Source organism: Natator depressus, chromosome 24, assembly GCF_965152275.1.
Source record: "Natator depressus isolate rNatDep1 chromosome 24, rNatDep2.hap1, whole genome shotgun sequence".
In the NCBI taxonomy this organism is placed as follows: domain Eukaryota; kingdom Metazoa; phylum Chordata; order Testudines; family Cheloniidae; genus Natator; species Natator depressus.
Window position 1 is genome coordinate 4,230,976 of NC_134257.1, and position 22,746 is coordinate 4,253,721.

Here is a 22,746-nt window from a genome sequence, read left to right on the forward strand (position 1 = left end):
CCCTAAACCTCAGACTGCCAGAAGCTGGGACCAGACAACAGGGGATGGATCACTTGCTAATTGCCCTGTTCTGTTCATTCTCTCTGAAGCACCGAAGACAGGCTAGTGGCTAGATGGACCATTGGGTTGACCCAGCACGGCTGCTCTTATGTGACTTGCCCAAGGTCATGGAGCAGGCTAGGTACAGATCGGAGAACAGGAGCCAGAATCTCTTGGCCACTAGCCTCGTGCTCCATCCACTAGCCCCTCACTGCGTCTGCAGTCCCAGCCTGCTGCCTTAAGCCTCGCCTCTGGGTCACCCACCCGTCCCATCCCGCACAGCCTCCACCGGGAGAGACTCTGCTGAGGCTGCGCACCCCCCGCCAGCCAGTCTCGCCTCTCTCGGCAACCCAGGCGCGGACTTTCGAGGCCTGCTAGCCAGGCTGGGGAAACTTACTGCCGGTGGTGGCCAGCGCAGGCACAAGGGGGACGAGGCTGAGCACCAGCAAAGCTATCCCGAGTGGCAGGTGGCAGAGGGACGACGATGCCGCTGTCTCCTTCTTCGCCCCCATGGTCCATAAACAGAAAATCCCCCGGCCGTTCTCCAAAGCAAGGCAGAATGCACCCCCCCCCCTTCGCCCCCGGCAGCTCCTCTTATGAGGCGGGAAGCAGGCGCCACGCAGACCGCAGAGCTTGGGAACAGAGGGACCCCAGCGCCTCCCACTTCATTCCCAGGGGACCGGCAGGGACAGCGTCACTCCTTGGCCTCCACCGCAACTCGCCTCGATCCACCCCACTCCAGGCTTCAAGGAGAAAGCCCCTGGCTTCCGGGCTCCCCGATTTCCATGCTGTGTGCATAGGACTGGGCGAGGAGCCAGGCCCTGAGCGTGGACCAGGCAGCACACCTGGGCGCAGACAGCTGGGTGAAGCTGCCTCCTGCCCTCCCCAAGTGCAGCCAGGTGAAACTCCAGCCAAGGGGCAGGGCCAAAGCAGTCCCACCTTCGCCTAGGGGCCCTGCCTCCTTTCACTGCTGCCCTGGCTGGGTTGCAGGCAGGGTGATGGCATGAGGGAGCTGCCAGGCTCCGAGCAGGCGCGAGGGGCCTTGGGCCAGGTTCACTTTTGTTTTCGATTGCTACATTCAAAATATTTAGCCTGAAAACTGAACCGAGATGGGGTTGGGCGAGGGGCCGGGAGGGGGGAGCTTGTTTGGGAAATAAGGAGCCAGAGATTGACCAGGCAAGAGAGATTCCCCCAAACGCTCCAGCTAACTGCGAGGCGGGGGTTGCAGCCTGGGAGTCACCACCCATCAACTGCACGACCCCTCAGCAAGTCCCTGGGCCTCAGTTTCCCCAGCTGTAACATGAGCTTCATGATAGCAGGTGGAGGATTGGGGTGCTGTTGCTGGGGGGAACGTGGTGTGACCTTTCATTATGGATCAGCGCCCAGATGCCACAGGGGTGGGCACAATTGCAGAGAGGCCACTGGATGTTTTTTCAAAAATCACAAAATTTCGGGGGGAAATTTCAAGCCAAATGGGATTTTTTTTTCTGCCTCTCATTTCAAACTTCTTGCAGAGAATCCCCCTCTCCTAGGTGAAAGTACCTGCAGAGAGTCTTAGCCAAATAGCCCACACAACCAGCAAACAGCTTGGTACAACTGGACCAGGGGTCCTTTGAACCACTCCTGTTGTATTGGACCCTAGCAGGGCCTCCAATGGCCAGATCTTCTCCTGCCCCAGCCAGCTAGACTGGCCCCTCTCCCCTCACCTCTGGGAAGAGCAGCCGCCTGATCAGGAGCAATGGCTCCTTCCTGCCTCCTTGTCCCCTTCCTAAGCAGCGGAGGTGACAGGCCCTTTGCAATGCAGCACTTACCCCCATCCCCTTCTTTCTGGGATGCAGGGTGGGGGTACAGTGAGCTCTCAGGCTGGGGCAGGGGTTCTGGAAGGGCAGTGGAGTGGTAGAAAAGCTGGCCTGGTGGGTGGCTGCTGTAATTTGGGGTGATCTCTTTGCACCCGGTCAGTCACCCCACGCTGTGGGATTTAGCCACAGTGGAGTAACATATTCCTGCAGCCTCACCATGGATCAGGGCGGGGGTGGAGAATCCCTCCAGCATGGATCAAGCAGGGGAACTGTTTACCATAGACCCAGCTTCGACCTCTCTTTTGTTAAAGGCACTTTTAATGGCATGGGCAGTAAATACCTGGCCGCAAATTTTCGTGGCGGGGGGCACATTTGATCTGCACAAATAGGGATTCTGGCTTTCAGCTTAACGAAACAAACCCCCACTGCTCCGATCAGCTGCTTTGCAAGGAGAAAGAGCCCCAGCTCCCAGGCCTGTCTTTCTCCTGGAGCGTAGCAACCTGGGGTTTTTGGCAAACTCAACTGCTTTTCTGAGTCAGTGGTTTCACGGAATGGGCTTTTCCACCGGTCACCTTTCTCCCAGGCGAGAGCAGGCAGATCCACACCCCTGTGCGCTCCGGTCCTGCAGGCTGCGGATTTGCCACATGTGATGAGGGGGGGGGGGGGTTAAAACCCCCCTGCATGAGCAGAGTGCTGCACTGACATGCTCTAAATTCCCAAGGCCCCCCTGAGATTATTTTGCACTATAGGAGCAGTGCCCATTGCGCTGGGCGCTGCGCAATCAGAAACCTGAGCGGCCGGCTTGGCAGGGGTGGCTGCTACCTTCGCCAGCAGCTGCATCCCCGTCCCCCTTCTAGTTCTGCACCCGTTCCCGTGTGGGCAGCCACAGAGGGCGTTGCGCTCACCCGCACCAGTTCGCTGCTCCCCAGCCAACGGCTCGGTTTCATCTCCCCAACTGTCCCTGTAAGGCAGGGGGAGGCCATAGGCGCCAAAGCCGGCCTGCCTCTTATCCTCCCTATTGTTCCCGCGGTCTCAGGAGTCTGGACCTTGACCAAAAAGCATTGACTGCCCCTGCCTTCAGGGTGCTTAGGCAGCACCTGTTACGTCCCTTTAAGGGACACGCCCTGGCCAGGTGTTGTCTGACCGCTACTCCTTCCTACCCTGGCAGGCCATTAGCCTGCCAGTGCCCTAGGGCAGGGAGAGCCGTGGGGCTCGGTCCTCAACAGCACCAAGCCCAGAGCCAGCACCCTAGAGGGCCCAGGTACCGACCTGCCTGAGAGATCCAGTTGCGGAGATGCCCAGCGCCATGAGCTGAGCTTTAGCGCCACCCAGGGGCTGGAGCCGGCTCTGCTTGGATGATTCGAGCCAAGGCTGTGGAGCGTGGGTAGGCCAGGCTGGTTCCTGAGCCGGCTTCCCCTTGGGGGTCAGACCCGCATTGCAAAGGCACCCGGAGCAGGCAGGAGCCAGGGGGAGACGCTTGGCACGTTTATTTCTTTAACAATAACCAGACAGAGGGGGAATGACCTGGGCAGATCTTCCCCGGACAGCCAGCAGGGAGGGAGGGGTCTGACCTGCCATGCGCCTTAGGCCAGCATGCAAGTGTTTGTGGGGTGCTGGGGAAGGGGCACCCAGCTGGCTCCCTGGTGCCCCCCCCAACAGCTGGGTAAAGGCACCTGGCACCGCGTGGCAGCTGTTCGCATAGGGAGCCGCCGTCCATCCCCACCCAGGGTACTGCTGGGGGTCAGCAGGCGGAGCGGAGTGGGGAGGGGAAACGAGGTGCGGGGGATGGAAAGAGACTCATATTAACCCCATGAGGGCTGGAATGAACAGAGGCCCTAGTGCTTTGGGGCAAGTACGGGGCGGGGGGGGGTACAGTTGGATTAACCCCATGAGTTCCAGAACACACTGTCTGAAAGTGAATGGGATGGGGGGGGGGGGAAAGGTTCCAATTAACCCCACGAGTGCCAGACAGAACAGCCACACCAGGGGGGGTCCTATTGGAAAGCATAAGAGGGGTGCAGAAAATGCACCCCGAAAGGCCCTAATGGTGGGGGTGGGGAGGCTCTGTTTGAATAAGGATGGTAATGAAAGGGTTAATAGCAGGGCTCTCTTCTCCCACCCCCCAATACCTCACCCCACAGGCACGATGACCGGGTGCCAAGATGCTGCGGGCATCGCCCGAGCTTCACCCGCTGACACGTGTTCCCCTTTCACCAGCTCCATCTGCAGCCCACTCCCCATCCTCGGGCGTCCGGCTAGAGAGGGACATGGGGCGGGGGGGGGGGGCGGGTGTGAAGAGGCAGGATCCCATTTCCAGCCCCCTCCCATTCCCCTCCAACCAAAGTCAATGCCCCTTCCCACTGTTCGGGTCTTGGCGGATGGAGCCCAGCTGCCAGGGTGTCCGATCTCACAGGGCCGTGAGCACAGATCCCACCTCTGGGGGCTGCAGCTGCCCCTCCCCAGTTGATGCAGAGGGTGGGGAGGGGGTGGTGGGAGCATGCTGGAGTCTGTGGTTGGGGGGCCAGGTCTCAAGAGCAGCTGCTTCTCTGCCGGCGCAGCAGTGTCACCGGGCGGGTGATCTCATCCTCCTGGTCGCTCTCGCAGCCGCGCTGGAAAAAGGGGGGGGGCACCAGAGAAGGTCAGGGAGGGGGATAGGATGGAGGGCACATGATATAAGTGTACACACCTGCATACAGGTGCACACCCAGGCTCCCATGCACACAGACCCCCCCCCCCCCCCGTGCACACCCAGGTCCCCCATGCACACGCACACACACGGGCCCCCTGGTGCGCTCTCACACACACACCCCAGCCCTGCCCTGGCTGCCCCCAGGCAGATCCTGCGCATGGCAGGCAAGGTCTATGCCAGCCCTGGGCACCCAGAAGCAGCAGAAAGGCCGGCACGAAGTGTTTCATTAACTAGTCAGCTGGCCGGCCAGCATCAGCCCTGACTCTAAACCCCCAGGGGTGTCGAGAGCTCCAGGAAGGTGGGGTTGGTTTGGTACCCAGATAATTAATGCTACCCAGGCCCCTCACCCCACCCCAACACTCACCCCAGCATCTAACCCCACGCCAAACCCTTCAACATGTGACCCCTGATGCTAACCCCAACTTGTAACCCATCCCACCAATCCCAGCCCAGAGCCCACCCCTGCCCATTCATCCATCACTCCCCCAACCCCTAAGCAGTGAGTCCGGAGCAAAAGGTCCCCAGCACTCTCCCCCAAGAGCCGCCTGCCCAGGGAGCGAGTGCTCAAGCTAATCAACAAGGCCTCACCAGAGTCTCATCCTCCTTCCTCTGGCCACACAAGAGCTTCAGGTGACCAAGCCGGTTGCAGGCAGACACCATGTTGTAGGAGAGCTGCGGGAGGGAAAAAACACATGCAATGGGGCAGCTTAAGGCTAAGGACCTTTTGAGCCCCCACACCCACATATTGAGGGGGGGGGGAGGGTCTCACACACACACACACACACACACACACACACACACACACACAGAGGAGCGATGGTCCCTATTAACGAGCCTGCTGTTATGCAGCCTCTTTCACATTGAAGGATTTCTTCCCGGCCGCTAAAATGCAGCCACCTCTGGGGTGGAACGGAGCAGCCATTCAAAAGTTTAGGACAGGAAGCAAAGAGGGATCCTGCATGCAGCTGAAGTGAACCAGGGGATTTTAGGTCGGGGAGATGTAGCCAGAGCTTGGGGCTTGATGCCTCTGTTGTTTCAAAGAGGGCCATGGAACAACAAATGGTCTTCCCCCAGTGTCGCACCTGCAAGAGGCAAGTGCCCCCAAGGGCTCCCTGGGGCATTGGGGTCAGCACTGACTGCAAGGGGAGAGCACCCCCCCATGAGGCACCCGCCCCGCTCCCTGCAGCACAGCGCCCCCTATAGCCGCACTGGGGCCAGCCCTGCCTGGGAAGGGAGAGCGCCCCCTGCTGCCCCCGTGGATGTGCCCCAGAGGAGCCGTGGCAAATTTACCTTCCATTTCCTGCGGGCATTGAACTTGCGGAAGTTCTTTATGTTGATGGAGGAGCGGCTGCGGTTGGTGGCCTGCTTCCGGCTCAGGGGCTGCCAGGGGGCAAAAACGTGAGCCGTCACCCCCAGCATGCCACCCCAAGCCCCAGCTCGTGCCCACAGGCAGACCACAGTACCCTTAGAGGGAGAATCCCCTGCACCCACAAACACCCAGCGGAGTTGAGAACCGGCCCTGGGCTCCACCGCTCAGCTCAGTCGCCACCTCCTGCTCCTCTAGGGAACTGAGCCCAGGGTTCCCCATACCCCTGGGGTCTCCTGGCAGCTGCAGGGGCCTGGGAGGAAAGAGGGAGCTTCTCTCTTCACCAGCTGCCCTGGAAGGTTGTTATTCGTCTATAGGAGCCCGTTTCCCACAGGGATCTGACTCCTGATGGTGCAGAAAACAGCCCTGTCCGAAGGCTTCCCTGCCACTAAGGGCTCATCCCGTATTTGATGGCCCGGGGGCAATTCTCCACCTGCCAGGCACCTGCCTGTTGCCCCTGCAGCCTGCCCCCGGTCTTTGGCTTCACACCAGGCTCCATGCCGTCCCCCCAGCCTGGGCCCTCAGGGAAGAACGAAGCTACCAGGAGTGGCTGCCCTGACCCCCAGGGCTGCAGCAGGACCCACTGGACGCCGCCGTGGGCATCCCCCTGCTTGCTAGCCTGGCGGTCCCCGCCTCCCCACACACCCCTGGGTCCATCTGGAAACGCAAGCAGCCCCCTCACCTTGATCCACGGGTGGACGAGGCTCTCGGCCGCGCTCATGCGACTCCTGCAGCGGGGAGAACGGGACCCGTTTGCTGCTTTCCCACCAGAAAAGAAAAACCTTTCCCCACTCCTTCTCTCCGGGAAACCCGGGCCCTTTCCCCTCCTGGTGCTTACCCGCCAAGTGCTCCCTGCCCTGCTGAGAACCTCCTATGTCAGGAATCTGCTCCCCGCCCCCCAGAGCCATCTCCCCAGCCCACCCATGTCCCATGCAGTGCAAAGGATTCAATCGTCCCCCCTCAATATGCCCTCATGTCCCCTCTTTGCATGCCAGCCCCTCTCTGGTGCCACCAGGGCACCCAGATTATCAGACCGGCCCCCAGTGGCTTACAGGTTGTGGTCCTGCCGCGGTCCGGCTGGCCTGTGCCATGCAGGACGGACCCAATCACAGGCCAGCCTGCACCCTCTGTGCCAGCCTTTCCAGCTGGGGTTATGGGGGTACGTTGGCTTGAACAAACCTCCCCCCGCAGCTGGGATCACACCTTGCCTAGATCCTTAGGGGTGGAAATCACCCAGTGCCATGTGACAGAATGAGGCCCCCACCTGAGCCCTCTGCCAGGTGCTTTATGCTGGCTGTACCCAGAGGTTAATGTCACCCGCACGTGGCCTGCTCCAGCAGAGGGATTAAGGGGCTCCTGCTTTCTGAGCTGCTCTGCCAGGGTAACCCCCTGCCCGCGGTTGGCAGGTGCCAGCCTCAGGGTCTTGCTGCCCAGTGGGCTGCGGCAGGTGCCAGGCATTACCCGGGCTCCTTCACCAGCAGCTGCTGGATGAAGTCCTTGGCCATATCGGTGGTCTCGCTGAAGTATTTTTCCTCAAACTCGTAGTTGCCAGCAATGACGTTGGAGAGGGTCTCGGCATCCGTCTCGCCCTGGAACGGGGACATCCCGCTCAGCCTGCATGAGACAAGGATCCATTGAGAGCTCACTGAGTCCAATGGGCCCCTGACCCCCACGAGGAGCCGCCAGGGACAGCTCCAGGCTCCCAATGTGACCTTTCTGATGCACGGAGGCATGCCAGAGAAGGGTGAGAGACCCACCCATCCTACAAAGGCCGTGACGTCCACCCATCTGCCTGGAGTCCGGCCTCTTTGTCCAGAGAACATGGACTACCGCAGCCAGAGGACATTGAGAGCCAGGCAACAGGGACCATACAGCCGGCCCGCTCCTCAGCTGGTATGAAACCCTCCCCACCCCTCCAATCCACTCCTCACTGCTGAGTTCTTGCCCAAACGGTTGGCTTAGGGCCCCTTCTACCTGTCCTCTGACCCAGACTGATACCAGCCAAGGACCGGAGCCAGCCCTGGCCAGGATCAGGGCCCCTGCGTGCAAGGTGCTGCACAAACAGAGGCAGACATGCTCCATATCCCAAAGGTGTTTGTAATCCAAGGGCCTGATTTTCCTATGCACCACGCCAGCAGTGTAAAGTAGTTTGAAAGCGGGGGGGAGGTAGTTACTGTCACTTCCAGGCCAGCGCGGTGTAAATGGGCCGTAATGTCAACAAGAGTCAGGCCCAATTAACCTAAGTACACGTCCCAGGCAGAGGTATCCAAGTGCTGAGCAGCTGAGCATCCCAATCCCATCACTCAGAGAAGGGGTGCGCTCCCACGATTGGAGCTCAGCTTGCTCTGCTGTGAGCAATTGTGGGGCAGCCAGTAGGGTCCAGTGGTTAGGGTGCACGCCTGGCTCTCCGGAAACCTGGGTTTTCTTCCTGGCCCTGCTGCAGAGCCCCTGGGGAAGCTGTGACCCTGCTCTGTGCCTCAGTTTCCCCACTCTGTACAATGATATTGACCTCCAGTGATGCACTTGGGGGTGGTCTCTGGATTAAAAACCCAAAGCAAGGGCTAAAGACAGGAGGGTCAGACAAGAAGAGACACCCAAGACGTCGGGTACTTACAAGATATAGGTAATAACACCGATGCTCCTGAAATAAACAAAGACACGTTCTAGGTTAGCTGGCCTGAGGCCTGCGACAATTAGTATGCACAGGTTACATTTGTAGAAATCAAGGAGGGGATCCTGGTAAATAAATAGCAGAGTGGGGTAAATTTCACCCTTTTTTGCTCCCGACCCTTATCCCAAATCCTGCTGATCCAGCGTCATTCCCTCCCTTTCACTGAGCAGTTTTCCACTCTATGACGTGTTAGCCCATTGCTCGCTTCCACTATTCCTGGCCCCCCCGATTGCACGGCCCACGTGCTCCTTGACAGGACAACAGAAACTCTTTCTTAAGCAGGACGACAAATGGGAGGAAAGTCAGAAAGCAAAGAGGTGCTGGTGTTTTCTCCCCCTGACAGTACTTCAAACAGTAGTCACCTCGCAATCATCGCTCTGAAGAGCTGAGCGGACTGAGCTCCTTAAGACGCTCACGGTCAGATCATTTTTGTGGCTCTTCAGTCGGATGCAAGAGGCCGGGGAATCGTCCCCCAGCGGCACGCGGCGTGTTCAAAACAAAGCCAACGGACCCTGGAATACTGCCTGGGTGAGGCTGAGAACGTGGCCGAGCCGACCACAGCTCACGTTATACCCAGAGCCCGAGCCACACAGGCTCCCCGTCCTTACCACATGTCTGTCGCCGAGCTCAGGGGCTCATAGTTAATCACTTCGGGAGCTTGGAGGAGGAAAAAAAAAAAAAATAGAAATACAGAATGGTCACTTTGCATCCACTGCTCGACTCCTTTCGCCCCCATGGGACACGAGATGTACAGCAAGTCAAAGCAGAAATGACCTCTCTATATACAACCGCAGGGTCAGCCTGGACGCCCCTCACCCCGCTGGGTTTCCATCTCTAAAATCCAGCCATTCCCACTGCTTCTGAGTGGTGCTACGGGATGCTGGGCTGCTCTTTCAGACAGGCCAGGAACCCAGAGTCCAAGCCATGGGTGGTCATTAAGATCCCCTCGTTCTTTGGGGAGGGAAGGGCCGTTCAGAGCCACATCTCCCCTGCCCCCAAAACTCTGGTTACTGCCTTCTGCCTCCTTACAGTCCACCCCCACCGCAGGTTGGCAGGAAACAAGAATCTCCTTCACTTCCCGTCCTAAAGTGTCTGTACATTCCTCGAAGTAGCTACTGTGTTCTGCCCCAGAGGTGGCTCCATTTTAGATGCGGGGGCAATTCCTTGCTATTGAGTATTCCCAAGTGCTTGGGGATGAAAGGCGCTGCACAAACACACGAGATTATTCTTCAGGTCCCCACCTCAGGCTTTCAGGAATCTTGCTACAGAATGCGTAGGGCCCTACCAAATTCACAGCCATGAAAAACGCGTCACGCACAGTGAAATCTGGTCTTTTGTGTGCTTTTACCCTAGACTATACAGATTTCACGGGGGGAGACCAGCGTTTCTCAAACTGGGGGTCCTGACCCAAAAGGGAGTTGCAAGAGGGTCGCAAGGTTATTTTAGGGGGGTCGTGGTATTGCCAGGTTTACTTCTGCGCTGCCTTCAGAGCTGGGTAGCCGAAGAGCAGCGACCGTTGCCCAGGCACCCAGCTCTGAAGGCAGCACCCCGCCAGCAGCAGCACTGAAGGAAGGAGGGCAATGCCCTACCAGGCCATCCTTACTTCTGCGCTGCGACTGGCGATGGCGCTGCCTTCAGAGCTGGGCTCCCGGCCTGCAGCCGCCGCTCTTCAGCTGCCCCGCTCTGAAGACAGCTGCCACCAGCAGCCACGCAGAAGTAAGGGTAGCAGTAACACAACCTCCCCCCCACCTACAATAAGCTTGTGACCCCGCCGCCCCCAACTCCTTTTTGGATCAGAACCCCTACAATTACAACACCATGAAATTTCAGATTTAAATAGCTGAAATCATGAAATTTCGGACTTTTTAAAAATCCTATAACCATGAAATTGACCATAATGAACTGTGAATTTGGTAGGGCCCTCACGATGTGACTCAACAATATCCTGTGGCAGAGAGTTCCACAGGTTAACCCCAATAGACTACTATGCCAAGGAGTCCCACAGGCTCCTGGCAACTGTCCCAGCAGATCATTCATGTTCAGCTGTTTACCTACGTACTGCGGAGTCCCACAAAGGCTTTTGAAGGTTACTCCGTCTTCCAGCTTTTGGGCCAGACCAAAATCGATTATCTTGATTTTCGGGTGGGGAACATCTTTCTCCAGAAGCATGATATTCTCCGGCTGTGGGGGAGGGGTGGGAGACACCATGAGCCCAGTTCTCCCTAACCCCACGTGGTCATTGACACCAGTGCAAAGCAAGCGCGGGAACATGATCAGATCGGGATGGGCAGCATCTCACACCCACTTTGCACTGGTGCAGACAGACATAAGGGGCATCGGGGCTTACAGGGTCGACTTGCCCAGCAGGCCTCGTGCCCCACGGCCTCCCCCGTGCCCACTGCTGGGTTGCGGCGGTAGGGGAGGTTGGAATAGTTGTGTGGTGATTGGAGGCTTGTGATTGGAGGGGGAGCCCGCAGGGATCAAGGTGGGAACGCAGAAGGCCGCAAGGTTTCCCAGGTGAGTTCTTTCTGAGACTCCCGCCAGGCAAGGCTGAGATCCGAGCGTGTAAGTGGGAGATCCATGCAGCCAGGGAGAACAGCCCCACTGTCTGGGCTGCATTTTAGCCCACAGCCCTGGCCCCATCTCCCTGCCCCGGAGCATAGGGGTTATCTAATTTCTACAGCTGCTTTCCAGCTGGAGGGAGGGACTGCAGGTGTAAGAAACTGTGCTGAGCCCGCAGAGTTACTGCTGGCCAGCAGGTGTCAGTGTAACCTCAGTGGCCATGCTAGGAGTTCGATGAGAAGAGAGCAGAGGGAGGGGAGAGGAGAGAGGAGATGGGACGGGCAGGAGGCAGCCTGAGAGGAGAGCGGGCTCTGCAATGGGTCCAACCCACATGTGTGGGTCCATCCCGGACCCCCTTGGAAATGGAAAAGCCACAGGCTGTGCACCATGGGCCTGGGTCTCTGAGACTGCTCTGGCAGTGTAAAGGGGCCTTGAAGTGGGTGGAAGTAGCCCCCTGACAACCCCTCCCCGCCCCCATGAACGGGGCTTCCCTGGCTGGGGTGGAGCTGGTGTAACGGGCCCTGCACTGGCCCAGTCCCCAGAATGGGGTTGGATTGGAGGCATGGCTGGAGCAAGCTGCATTATGGGAATTTGCTGCTCTGTAGGGAGGAGAGTGTGAGTTAGAGCAGCCCTGAGGCTGCTCTGATTTACATTGAGAACCAGGCAAGGCCTTGCAAAGCTACAAAGGGCGTTTGGCCCCCTCCTGCCCGTCTCCAACCCGCTCCCACATGCAGGGCAGGAGCCGGGAGGGACTGAGAATCAACAGCTAAGGGGCCAGAGGCAGTTCCTGTGCTGGGAAGGGAGGGGGCTGGGCACCTTGAGGTCGAAGTGGGCAATGTGCCGCCCATGCATGTAGGCAACGGCCTCCAGGATCTGCTGCAGGAACTCGATGGCCTCCGCCTCCATCAGCATCTCCTTCTCGGCAATGAAGTCAAAGAGCTCCCCACCGCGGATCCTGAGAGCAGAGAGGGAGAGCGGGTGAGGCCGAGAGACATCAGAGAGCCCAATCCTGCTCCCACTTTTGGCAGGCCCGGGGAGTGGCCGGAGCCACGCTGTCCTGAGGGGCAGGGACAGCAGCAAGCTCATACTAGAACAGGTGTGGTGTAAACACCTGGCACTCCATTGGACCTGGCATCACAGGATCTTAAAGCCCTGGCATCGGTGGGGTCAGTACCACATCCCCCCTTGGGAAACCGAGGCACAAAGGGGGGAGTGATTTGTCCTGGAGTCACAGAGCAGGATAGGGCAGTGTGGGGACTAGAACCCAGGAGTTCTGACTTACAGACCTGTGCGCGACCCACTTGACCACTCCGCCCCAGTTCCATTCTGCAGTTCCTGTCCGTTACAGCCGCCACATTCCTCCTCAGAGGTGGCTGCGTTTCAGAGCGGGACGTGTGCTCCCTGCTCAATGCTGCTGTTAGGTGGAACACTGCAGCTGATTAAGAAGTGGCTGCATTTCAGTGAGGGCAGGAAAGCGACCCCCTGTACCGCCATCGTGTAGAAGCCTATAGACAGGAGGCACTATCCAGACAGATCAGCATCTCATACGCACGAGGCAGACAGAGGTGGGCGTACAGACCCACATACAAGCATAGATCACATAGGGTCCTGGTTGCCTTGTGCAGTTACAAGGGGTGGGGGGGGGGGGGAGATGGTGAAACGTTACCGTGGCACCCACTTTGCCAGCACAAGGTGCAGGCCAATGGAGAATCAGGCCCATTAACTGCAGGATCTAAACGAGATTTGCCTGGATGAAAAAAATATATATTTCATCCACCCAAGCTCAAAGAGCTAAGCAGACCCGAAGTCAAATCCATGGCCCTCACACCAGAGAGGCGCCATCCACAGGGGAGAACTCAGGATTTCAAACCCTCAGCTGCCCATCCCAGAGCACTCACGGCCAGGAACCCATGGCTCCACCGTGCCAGGGGACTGTAGCTTCTGCGTGCGGGGCGGATCGAAGCAATCTCGTGCCATCTGGGGCTTCGAAACTCATCACAGACACCTCGACTCACCCACGGGAAGCTGGCACAGAGCTCAGAGCCCAGGTACGACACGCCTGGGGACTGGAGCAGCTGTTTCCAGTCAGGCAAAGAGTGAGAGCTGGTGGTTAGAGCAGTGGGGACTGGCAGCCAGGACTCCTGGGTTCTTTCCCAGTTGTGCCACTGAATGACCTCGGTGAAAGTCTTGTCAGTGTCTCTGTGCCTCAGTTTCCCCATGGGTGCAATGGGGACGATCCCCCAGCAGGGAGGGGGCGAGGCACGCTATAAACACTGAGCGTTATTACAGTAGGGTGAGAGGGAGCCCACGTGCCCTGTCCCCCACCCCACCCACTCACAGCTCCAGGATCAGCACCATCTCGGCCTTGCTGGCGAAGAGGTCGTACAAACGCAGGATGTTGGGGTGCTCCAGCTGCTGCAGGATGCTGACCTCCCGCTCCACCTGCTCGCGGTCCAGCCCCAGCCGGCTGCCCTTGCACTTGCGCATCTTCACAAACTTGGCGGCGTATAAAGCCCCCGAGCTCCGCTTCCGGCAGCGCTTCACCACCCCGAAGTGCCCGCTGCGGGGACAAGGTGAAGAGACACCCTGGTGGGGGGGCTGGAGCAGTCAGAGCAGGGTGTGGGGGGCAGGAGTTGGGCAGTGGACATCAGAATGGGTAAGCAGTGCCCCCTCCCCCTACTCCCCTCCCAGAGCTGGGAACAGAACCCAGGAGTCCTGACTCCTAGCCCCCTCCCCGCAGCCACCAGACCCCACTCCCCTCCTCAGAGCTGGGAGCAGAACCCAGGCGTCCTGATCCCCAGTCCCCTGTTCTAACCCCTAGACCCCACTCTCTCAGAAGCAGCAGCCAATGAACTATTGAGACGTCAGCGATCGTGTTTTCACGAAAGTGTCCTTAGTAATGGAAAAACATCGCAAGGGGGAAGAAGCCAAATCAGAGTGTGTGATGGGAACAGCCTGACCTGACAGAGCAGGGGCCAGTCCGGACACTGGCTGACGCCCTGCACAGCCATGCCGGGGGCGAGATCTGGCTCCGGCTCCGTGGCATGGGACCTCTGCAAGGCGTGAGCCATAAAACTCCCTCCTGAGTGGAATGTACGTTCAGCATCCGGAGAGCACTGGCCTTCCCCGAGCGCGGCCGCGGACACAGCCCACCGGGAAATATGCAGCTCCATAAGCCCCCGGCCTTCCTGGTGTATCACCTCGCTACATTTCCCCTCGCTGTGCCAGCCACGCTAACAATTCCTCCGGGGCTTGGCCAACGACACGCGCTCCCTGACGCACGCTGATGCCACCCAGATGTCGGGGGGAGCCCCGTGCAAGCTCTGACATGGTCTATCGGAGGTAGCGTGATCCACGCACAGGAATGGGTGGCAGAACTCCTGGGTTCTAGTCCCAGCTAGGGAAAGGAGTGGTGCGGGGAAGTCAGACCTCCTGGGATTCCCTCCCCCTCCCCCCCAGCTTTAGGCGGGAGTGCAGTGGGTCTAGCACAGAAGTGGGAGCCAGGTCTCCTGGGTTCTATCCCCAGTGAGGGGAGGGAAGGGGAGGAGCCAGGACTCTTGCCCACATGCTCAGGGTTTAGCTGATCGCCATATTTGGGGTCGGGAAGGAATTTTCCTCCAGGGCAGATTGGAAGAGGCCCTGGGGGGGTTTTCGCCTTCCTCTGTAGCATGGGTCACTTGCTGGAGGATTCTCTGCACCTCGAAGTCTTTAAACCACGATTTGAGGACTTCAATTGATCAGACATAGGTCAGGGGTTTGTTACAGGAGTGGGTGGGTGAGATTCTGTGGCCTGCGTTGTGCAGGAGGTCAGACTAGATGATCATAATGGTCCCTTCTGACCTTAAAGTCTATGAGACTCCTGGGATCTATCCCCAGTGAGGGAAGGGAAGGGGCCAGGACTCCTGGGTTCTATTTGCAGCTGTGGGACGGAAGGAGAGCCTAGTGGCTAGAGAAGGTGCTTTAGGCAATCGCTGATGTTGGCTCAACTCGAGCAAACCCTTGCGAGGCCATTTGACCCTTTTAGCTGCTTGGGTCGCAGAGGAACCTGTCTGGAGAAGGTCCGAAGGGAAAGTCTGAGCCTGGGAGCCAACAGGCCCTGAGCTGGTGGGGGAGAGGAGGGAGAAAAAGCTGGGGGGAGGGGCTTTCCTGTGGGGGCGGATCTGACAAGGGCGGGAGGGGAGTTTCCTGCTGTGGTGGTTCGGCTCCAAGCTGGGGGGAAGAGACCCCGTCCTTCACACCCTCAGTCTGCGTGCGCGCGAGACACACGTCCGCAGGAAGGAAGACAGAGCGACCCGAGCTCTCCCCCCTCTCCCACAGAGCCCCGTCCAGGTGCCCAGCGGCACCTCCCACCACCCCCGCAACAGGGCACGTGTGCAAAGGGCACCGGACCAGGAACCGGCACGGATGCAGCACAGCCACCCCGGTGACGTCCTCCCCCGGGACGGCTTGGCCTGCGGTGCCTCACCTGCCCAGCTTCTCCAGCAGCTCGTACAGCTCCTCCACGCTGCCGGGCCTGAACGTGGCCATGACGGTGGGGCTCAGCAGCTCCGGCACAAAGACCTCATCGTCCTCTGGCCAGCTGGTCTCCTGCAGAAGGCAGCAGAGAAGAGGCTGAATGCAACCCCCCCAGCACCCCGGCTTAGCCAGCAGGACCATGGCTCCCCTGGGGGTGGCTGAGACAGCTGCTCACTGCAGGAGGAGCCCTTCCTTTAGCTCAGAGAGCCCTGTCCTTGCTGCAGAAGGTCACCGGTTCAATCCACACTGAGCCAGCCACGAGTGGGTACAGAAATGCAGCAGGAGACCCCAGGGGCAGCTCTCTTACCCTGGCTGTGTGTTTAAGGCCGAGCAGGCTGAGAACCAGGAGCCAGGACTCCTGGGTTCTTTCCTGGCTCTGCTACTGACTCCCTGCATGCCACTGGGCAAATCACTTCCCTACCCCACTTCCCCATGGGGAGGGGGATACTGGCAGCGGGGGGCAGGGGGTCTCCTGGCTGAAACTGAGTGAAGGTTTGTAGAGCTCTTTGGGACCCTTGGATGAGAGAGGGCAAAGCCCCCATTACCGAGATTAACATCAGCCCTGCCACAGTCACCCTGGGGGTGCCGCACCTTTAAGGTACACTGAGGAACAAAAGGGGTTTCCCGCCCTGGATTGCTACAGTAACACAACAGGTTCACAGGAGGGGTCACTTCATCACATGGGTCACTCCTGGGGAATAACAGAGCTGGGGAGAGGGGCCCAGCTGGGATCCCCGAGGGGAGACTCCTCTGGCAGGCCCATGTTCCCACACGCCATCCTCGGCCGGCAGGCCTCTGTCCACACCAGCAGGCTGCCGCTACGCAGTGTCTTCCATCCAAACGGGGCCTCAAAGACCGAGAGCTCTGAGGAGCTGGAAGAATTCCTCAGACAGTGACTAACGTTGGAGAGCGCTGACAGTTAGCCCACACAGGTACCTCCATGCTACGCTCCCCCCAGGACTTAGGATAGGGCAGCACTGTGGTCTCTACTGGCAAATATCGACTCTTCAGCGGTAACCAGTATATGGGATGATTGCAGTGCAGCTACTTCTGGGGTGGGGCAGGACAGTTGTTGACCAGCACGTCACACTGCTGCACAGGGATCGTTCACCAAGCATTGAAATGCAGCCAGTTCTGGGGTGGGGCACGGCAGGCGAATAGTGCACCACAACACTGCGCAGGGATCATTCACCTGCCACTGAAAAGCAACCAGCTCTGGGGTGAGTTGTGGCAAAACAGCACTCTGCACCACCACCCTGGGATCGTTCCCTTAGCACCAAAACACAGCCAGCTCTGGGGTGAGGCACAACGGCACGGGAAGAACTGTGTCCCCACCTCACTCTCTCGGCGAGTTCAGGCTCTGCAGCTCATTCAACTCCTGGCCTCTCTGTCGAGGCTGCCAGCCAGGAGCCAGTGAGCTCCTGCCCATTGCATGGGGCGCCACGGAGCAGAGAAGAGCAGCCCAGGCCACCCTGCTGCCCTCAGATGGGCAAGGCTTGGAAGCCACCGACTCCTCATGACGGAGAACCCGCCACGTCTGGGAGGAGCCTGAACCAGCATTAAAAACTTGCCCCTTACTTCCACTTTGGGTCAATTTCCAGCCACTTGTTCTGCCGCCACCTGGCAGATAAGAGAACCTTCTGCTACCAGCTGCCTTCTCCCCTGCCTGGGTTCAAGGCTCTGGACCACCCAGCTCTCACCTGTATACAAAGCCATTCACCGTTAATCCCTGTTTATAGAACAGCACAGCACTATTCACCAGACCCTGCCCCTTAGCAGCCTCCCTGGTGAGCCTCATTAGAGCCAACGAGCTGGTCCACAGAGGGGTGAGCCGGGAGCTGGGCTGCAGGGACTGAAGGAAAGTTGATAGAGGCGAAAGGCAGCCAAGAGAGGTTAGTCCAGCGGCTAGGCAACTAAGCAGGGGCTTGGGAGACCTGGGTTCAACTCCTTACTCTGCCACAGACTCTGTGTGTGACCTTGGCTGAGTCACTTAGCTGCTGTGCCTCAGTTTCCCCACCTATACACTGGGTATAGTTGCCCTGCCTCAAGACTATATACATTAATGATTGGGAGCTGCTCAGATGCTGCAGTAATAGGGCCCAGATAAGCACGTCAGAGACATTTAAAAGCAAACTTTTTAAAAAATGCAAAATTAACTGGTGGAACTTGCTGCCACAGGAGATTACTGGGTCCCAGAGCTCTGCAGGACTGAATGGTTTCTGGCAGGGGGCTGTTCCCAGGAGGTGAGAACAAAAGAGACCCCACCACTACCCTGCCATCCCCAGATGGGAAAACGGGGGGGAGAAAGCTCAGCTGGAACAGCCAGAACAGGTTTGCGGAGCATCATGCACCCAAGCCAGGACCCCCGGCCCCTCAATGACCCAAGGAGAGAGCAGATCCCAGCCACCAATCACCAGGGTCAACTCTCACCTTGACGGTGTCGGAGGGGCTCCCGGCCCCCCCATTGGCAAGGCCCACGACCCCGCCATCCTCAGCCATCAGCTGCAAAGGCAAACGAAGGGCACGGCTTAGCTGGGAAGAGACGTGGTGCTGAGGGCGGGGCCCAGCCCTGCCGGCATGGACTGAGCCTGGCTGTGAGCAGTGGCGCTTAGGGTCACCTGCCAGAGAAAAGCAGAACGTGGGGATGCGAATACTCCTCAAGCCTGACCCACAGTCCCCCCACCCCACCCCATCCAACCCTGAGGTCCCCCCAGCTTTTCTAATGCCCCTTAATCCCAACCTGCAGCCCCCTCTTCTATCCAAACTCTGAACACACACACACACACCCCTCTGCTGATGCCCCTCAGTCCCAACCCTGCGATCCCAGCCCTGAACACACACCACCAAATAACCTGCCGCCTGCATCCACATCTCCAGCCGAGGCCACGGAAACTCATTTCGCCTGTGACCTTCACTCCCACTCTGGAGGGCTGGGTGCCCTTTAACCCTTCGCTCCCCCTGCTCCTCTCCAGCCCCCCAGGCTATGGAGGGGGCCCGCGTGAAACGAAATCAGAAGTGGAGATGAGACAGAGACTCGATGCGCAACAAGATGGCCGGAAAGCAAAGCCCGGGAGACTCTGGAGAGCGATTACAAGGGAGATTACTCTGCCGGGTCAGAGCTGAGCTGCTGAGGAATTTAGTCAGTGGGGAAGAAGGAATTAAAATCCCTGGGGAGGGGGGGGCAGCTCCATTTCTCCACCCTCGGATCTTCCAATGGGACCACTTCTCCTCTGACTGATCGCTGCTCTGAGCTCAGTGGGGCCGGAGTCTCAGTTGCATTAAAACCCCTTTTACAACTTCCTGGAGGTGAAGTCACCAGCTTTAAGGCCCAGTGAAGCTGCTGGAGGGGCCTGACTGAATGGGGGCACTGACGTAGGGGAAGGAATCAACCCGAGGTGTGTTGGAGCTACTAAGGTTCATCGGGCGAGGCGGGGGGGGGGGGGGAAGCACACAGCGACTTTTTGGCCCTTAGCTGGTCCATGCAGCCTGGACAAAGGCCCAAACGACATCAATGGGGCTTTGCGGATCAGCTTGCAGGATCGGAGCCTTCATTGCTACACCCCTAGGGCCTGAGCCTCAGTTTCACCAAGGCTCCCCCCAGGCCACTCTGGCAGCAGAAGTGGGGCTGAGAATCCTCCTGTGCAGGGGCTCCCCAGGCAGCATGGAGCTGGCTGAAGGATCCTGCTCCCAGCCCCACTGCACTGCCCTATGGGTATCCTCTGCTTCCCAGGACCCATACGGAACAGGGCATAAGCTAGAGCAGCCCTGAGGCTGCGCTAAATGGCCCCAGGAACTGGGAAGGGCCCACATAGTCTGAGACTACAGAGAGCACAAAGTCCTTAATCCCCACCCCCTGCCCAGGGTGCCTGCAGCACCGACCCCAGAGAAGTCACCCCCTGTGCAGTTTTTGCGACAGCAATTACACTCTTGTTTTGAATCCCTCTGGCGAAGGGCCCCGGGTGAGGTGAATCACGGCTCCTGCTGGGGGAGGGCCTGGGGGGAAAGGTTTGGAAATGGGACGAGCCATTGGCTCTGGATTGATTTTTAAATAGATTTCTTCCCCTGAAATTACAAGCCAGCAGGCTTCAAAGATCTTCCAGATCAGCTGGACAAACGGCCTGTCAAGTATCCAAGCTCCACTCCTCAGCGGGGCCTGCCAGAGGATCCCGTCCCTAATGCATCCTGAATCCCAGAACCGGGGAGATAGGACAGAGACACAGGGAACCAGGGATGTTTGGGAGGAAACAGACAACGGCCTGCTTGCCCATGCCCCAGAGATCACAATGCTACAATGTCCTGCCACCCCTCCACATGCCCCTCATGCTAATTACAGCCCCCACATCCAGGCCACTCAGGCACCTTTCCCATGTGACCTGCTACCGCCTGGTATTGCAACCTCTAACCAGCTGATGGCCAACCTTTCTCTCGGAATGGCAAAGTGCCTAAGGCAACAGATAGGACTCCTGGATTCCATTCCCAGCTCTGGAAGGGGAGTGAGGTCTAGCGGTTAGAGATGGGCGGGGGCTGGGAGTCAGGACCAGGAGTCAGAGTTGGGTTTTATTCCCAACTCTACTGGTGACAATTTCAGGGGAGTCCCTTTCCCTCCTTGCTCAGTTTCCCCATCTCTATAAGGGGTTGTGAAGCTAAACTCACTGATGTTAACAGGGCTTGGGCGCTCTGGTGACAGGCCCATAAATCTGGTGTGTCAACAACACAGTCAGGCAGCTGAGCCCTGTGGCCCCACACCCAGCCCTCACTCCATTGACACTGGTGACACAACCCTCCCAGTGACCCATCAAACCACCTGAAAGTTTCATTTACTTCTGCTTCTCTAAACACGTCATCAGTGTCTGTGTTTCCCAGGCCCCGATCAGGAACCACAGACAACAGACAGTCTCACAGCCAAGTCTGGCAGCTATGGACTCTTTCCAACCCCCCCGCCCCCCACCCCTGGAGGACGGGAACAATGAAATACCGCTGAGCAAACCCAAGGGTGCCCGCCCCTTCATCCAGTGGAGTGGACAATGGGCTGGGACTCATCTCCGACACGGACCTCCTGGGTGACCTCAGGCAAGTCACTTGCCATCTCTGTGCCTTGTTTCCCCCCGATCTGGAGAACAGGGTGACGAGACCAGCTTGGTGCTTTGGAGATCTGTGCAAACAAAGCTGCTATACAGAGCCAAACGTTCTCTACCCGCTGCAGCAGTTCAGCTGCTTGTTCAGCAACCCCAGGCACTTGGATTGGAGCATCCCTTTTCTTATACGGGGATTAGCTCCCCTGAAATTAACTGGGGTTAAGACAGCGTAAGGAAGGGCAGGTTCTAGCCAAGCCTCAGCCTAGCTGCAAAAGCTTTTAGGCACCAGATGCCGATCGTCCGCCGGGTCTCCTATCCAAACCTGGGCCCAATTACTCAAAAGTGTTCGGACCCAAGCAGCGAGAACCCTCCGGACAATAGCGGAGGAGCGGCTCTGCTGTAGGTAAGGCTGAGAATCACTTACCAGTCAACAGCCGGTTTTTCTAAGAGCTCTTAAATTCACACACTGACTTGAATGGTCTTCAACATCACTGTACCTCATAGGGGTCTGGGGAAGGATCAGTGGCCCAAACGTGGTGTCGTTTGAGCAAGGGGTTCCCGACAGAGAGCCCACCCCCGCACCACCAAAAAAAGCACGTGATATTAAAAGGTTATGATTCTCATAACCCTGGAACACAAGTGCTTTGTGGCTAGCATTGGCCAATCCAGAAAGTGAAAATGACTAGAGAGGAAGTGAAACTGACCGGTGCTGCCTAGGCAGAGTGAAATGAAAACGTTAGATTCTCATTGTTCTTCTGGGTCTGATAGGTTCAGGCCTTATCGGAATCACCAACAGCAGCATCTGCCTCCTAAATCTACTTCAGCAGATGGATAGGCACCTATAACGTCATGGAAAGAATAATGGACAAAAGACCCCAATGATTTATGGAGAAAATAATCCCTGCATCTGTCATATATGTGATTCCATCCACTGTTGTCCACCAGAGCTTCCTGGTAATGCTGCGGACAGAACTTGGATCCTCCTGATCCAAAAGCATGGGACACTGCATTAAAGGAGGATCCCTGCTAGCTGTATAGTGCTTATGACACTCCGCTGAGCAGTTCAGATGCCATCCAGTAGAGGGCAGAAAGCTCAATAGTAGCTCAGAGGGGGTCACCCACCCCACTCCACGGCACCCTCTAGCACTGATTCAGAGGGGAGAATGCACATATACCACATGGTGATATTCACAGCAGTCTCCATCCAAGACCTCGCCAGCCAGCACCTGCTTAGCTTGATAGTCCTGAGATGACCACATCCAGAGACAGGACAGATGCAAGAACAAAAGGTGCTACCCTGTGCTGGTCGATCAGCATCTCCATTGTGTAGTGCCAGTCCCTTCGGCTCTCACGCACAGCTGCACACTGCGCGAATGCTCTGAGAGGATGACACATTTGTCTGTTCTGCAGCCCCTGCTTAATTGGCATCTGCCTGCTTCCTCTCTGGGGACAGGCGGAGTCAGGTTTCTCCTACGGAGGATTGCCCAAATGCTTTCTAGGAGCCTAGTCAAAGAACAATCATCATAATATCCAGCTCTTACGCCAGCATTCCTCATCAGCCGATTTCACGGCGCTTTACAAAGGATGGCAGCATCCACTATCCCCAGTTTATAGATGGGGAAACTGAGGCACAGAGCAGGCAAGCGACTGGTCACCCAGCAGACCAGTGGCAGAGCTGGGATAAAGCTCAAGCCTCCCGAGTCCAGCCCAGTGTGTGACCCAGGGGAAGCCAGTTTCCGTTCTTTGTCCTTGTCTCCACCTTCTAAGCAACATTCAAAAGTGCCCAAGTTATTTTATGTTCAGTACTTAGGCCGGCAATTGCTCTAGGGGCTGCAGAAAAGTTCTATGATCACCACTGGGACGGGGTGACCACGCAGTTATGGATGGCTCCAGGCAGCGAGTGGCTGGGTAACTATGCCAACATCTCACTGCTGCCCTGTGTACATTACAAACCCAGAGGGCTTGGAACAAAGACTGACCTTGCAGCATAAAACAGAGGTCTCCGCCTGGCACGGGAGGGGAGGAGTCCA

The 22,746-nt window shown here is 57.9% G+C and overlaps 2 protein-coding genes across 11 annotated transcripts in view; both read right to left on the reverse strand.

The window, feature by feature from the left end:
* The window catches only part of INSRR (insulin receptor related receptor), a 36,433-nt gene extending 35,882 nt beyond the window's left edge, over nt 1-551 (reverse strand). The window contains exon 1 of the mRNA XM_074938122.1: nt 437-551. Within this exon, the coding sequence (XP_074794223.1) occupies nt 437-551 (115 nt within the window). The remainder of the gene's footprint in view (nt 1-436) is intronic.
* Nucleotides 552-4,128: 3,577 nt separating this feature from the next.
* LOC141977300 (death-associated protein kinase 2-like) overlaps nt 4,129-22,746 on the reverse strand; it is a 29,398-nt gene continuing 10,780 nt past the window's right edge. For 3 of the 10 annotated variants that reach the window (XM_074938705.1, XM_074938707.1, XM_074938708.1), the window contains exons 2-13: nt 18,072-18,259; nt 15,592-15,713; nt 13,465-13,686; nt 11,943-12,081; nt 10,616-10,745; nt 9,173-9,221; nt 8,508-8,534; nt 7,355-7,507; nt 6,576-6,621; nt 5,818-5,907; nt 5,116-5,199; nt 4,132-4,447 (exon numbers count right to left, since the gene is read on the reverse strand). In XM_074938705.1, coding sequence (XP_074794806.1) covers nt 4,367-4,447; nt 5,116-5,199; nt 5,818-5,907; nt 6,576-6,621; nt 7,355-7,507; nt 8,508-8,534; nt 9,173-9,221; nt 10,616-10,745; nt 11,943-12,081; nt 13,465-13,686; nt 15,592-15,713; nt 18,072-18,140 — 1,212 coding nt within the window. In that variant the 5' untranslated portion in view covers nt 18,141-18,259 and the 3' untranslated portion in view covers nt 4,132-4,366. Of the gene's footprint in view, nt 4,448-5,115; nt 5,200-5,817; nt 5,908-6,575; nt 6,622-7,354; nt 7,508-8,507; nt 8,535-9,172; nt 9,222-10,615; nt 10,746-11,942; nt 12,082-13,464; nt 13,687-15,591; nt 15,714-17,219; nt 17,342-18,071; nt 18,260-18,482; nt 18,712-22,695; nt 22,715-22,746 lie in introns of those variants that run through there. The other 7 variants (XM_074938710.1, XM_074938712.1, XM_074938703.1 and 4 more) reach the window with 6 other exon arrangements.